We start from the raw sequence: 949 nt of genomic DNA on the forward strand, positions 1-949 counted from the left end.
CCTCCGCAGGTCCCGCCGCGCTGCTCCTCCCTGCAGGCCCCCATCATGCTGCTCTCGGGGCACGAAGGAGAGGTTTACTGCTGCAAGTTCCACCCCAATGGCAACACTCTTGCCTCTGCCGGCTTTGACCGGCTCATCTGTGAGTACTGGCCATGCCCTGGCCTGCGCGGGACTGCACCCGCATGGTGTCAGGCTGCTGTGCTGTGGCAGGGTTTGATCTCTAGCACCAAGCTGGCTGGTCCTGAGCGGGACGCGCCTCAGCAGGAGGGCAGCAAGGAATGTCTTCCAGCTCTGCTGGCAGGTCACTGTCCCGCTGGTCCTCAGTGGGGCTGGTTACGCCCCAGGGTCCGCCCTCGTCGGTGCGTGTGTGACCTCGGCAGTCACAGACACGCAATTCCTACTCACTGAGGTGAAGATTATCGTTTTTCTTGATAAATTCAGCTTGATCTAAAGCCATAAATCAGCCAAACCACTGCCTGTCCTTCAGGGGCACATGTGATGCTTCTTTATGGCCCTGCATCAGCCCAGGTTGGACATGACAGCAGTGACAGTCCATGCGGTGACAGCTGAGTGGCTGGAGAACCCCCCACCCGCGGTGGGGAGCTGCTTCCACGCTGCTATACTCACCCCCCCCTTCCTTCCCCCAGTGCTGTGGAACGTCTACGGGGACTGCGATAACTTCGCCACGCTGAAGGGCCACAGCGGGGCTGTCATGGAGCTGCACTACAACACAGACGGCAGGTGCGGGGTGGCCTTCGGCCTCGGGCCCGGCTCGGTCTGCAGGAAGGTGCTTTTGGAGCCCCTCAGGCCTTGCTGCCCCTGCTCAGACCACACACGGCAGCGCTTAGGCTGCGGCTCTCCCAGATAACGAGCGCTGCCTGCCCAGGGTTAAGAAAAAGGATCCGGAGTCTCCCCTGCCCCGCCAGCGCCCTTGAGTTCAGTCTTGAGG

At 61.6% G+C, this 949-nt stretch overlaps 1 protein-coding gene across 1 annotated transcript in view; it reads left to right on the forward strand.

Annotated features, from left to right (window-relative positions):
• SNRNP40 (small nuclear ribonucleoprotein 40kDa (U5)) overlaps window positions 1-949 on the forward strand; it is a gene marked incomplete at both ends in the record, with an annotated part of 9,152 nt that continues 8,203 nt past the window's right edge. The window contains 2 exons of the mRNA XM_010136896.1: window positions 1-139; window positions 648-741. Of these exons, the coding sequence (XP_010135198.1) occupies window positions 1-139; window positions 648-741 (233 nt within the window). The remainder of the gene's footprint in view (window positions 140-647; window positions 742-949) is intronic.

The sequence above is a fragment of the Buceros rhinoceros genome, unplaced genomic scaffold (assembly GCF_000710305.1).
Source record: "Buceros rhinoceros silvestris isolate BGI_N320 unplaced genomic scaffold, ASM71030v1 scaffold22845, whole genome shotgun sequence".
Classification (NCBI taxonomy): domain Eukaryota; kingdom Metazoa; phylum Chordata; class Aves; order Bucerotiformes; family Bucerotidae; genus Buceros; species Buceros rhinoceros.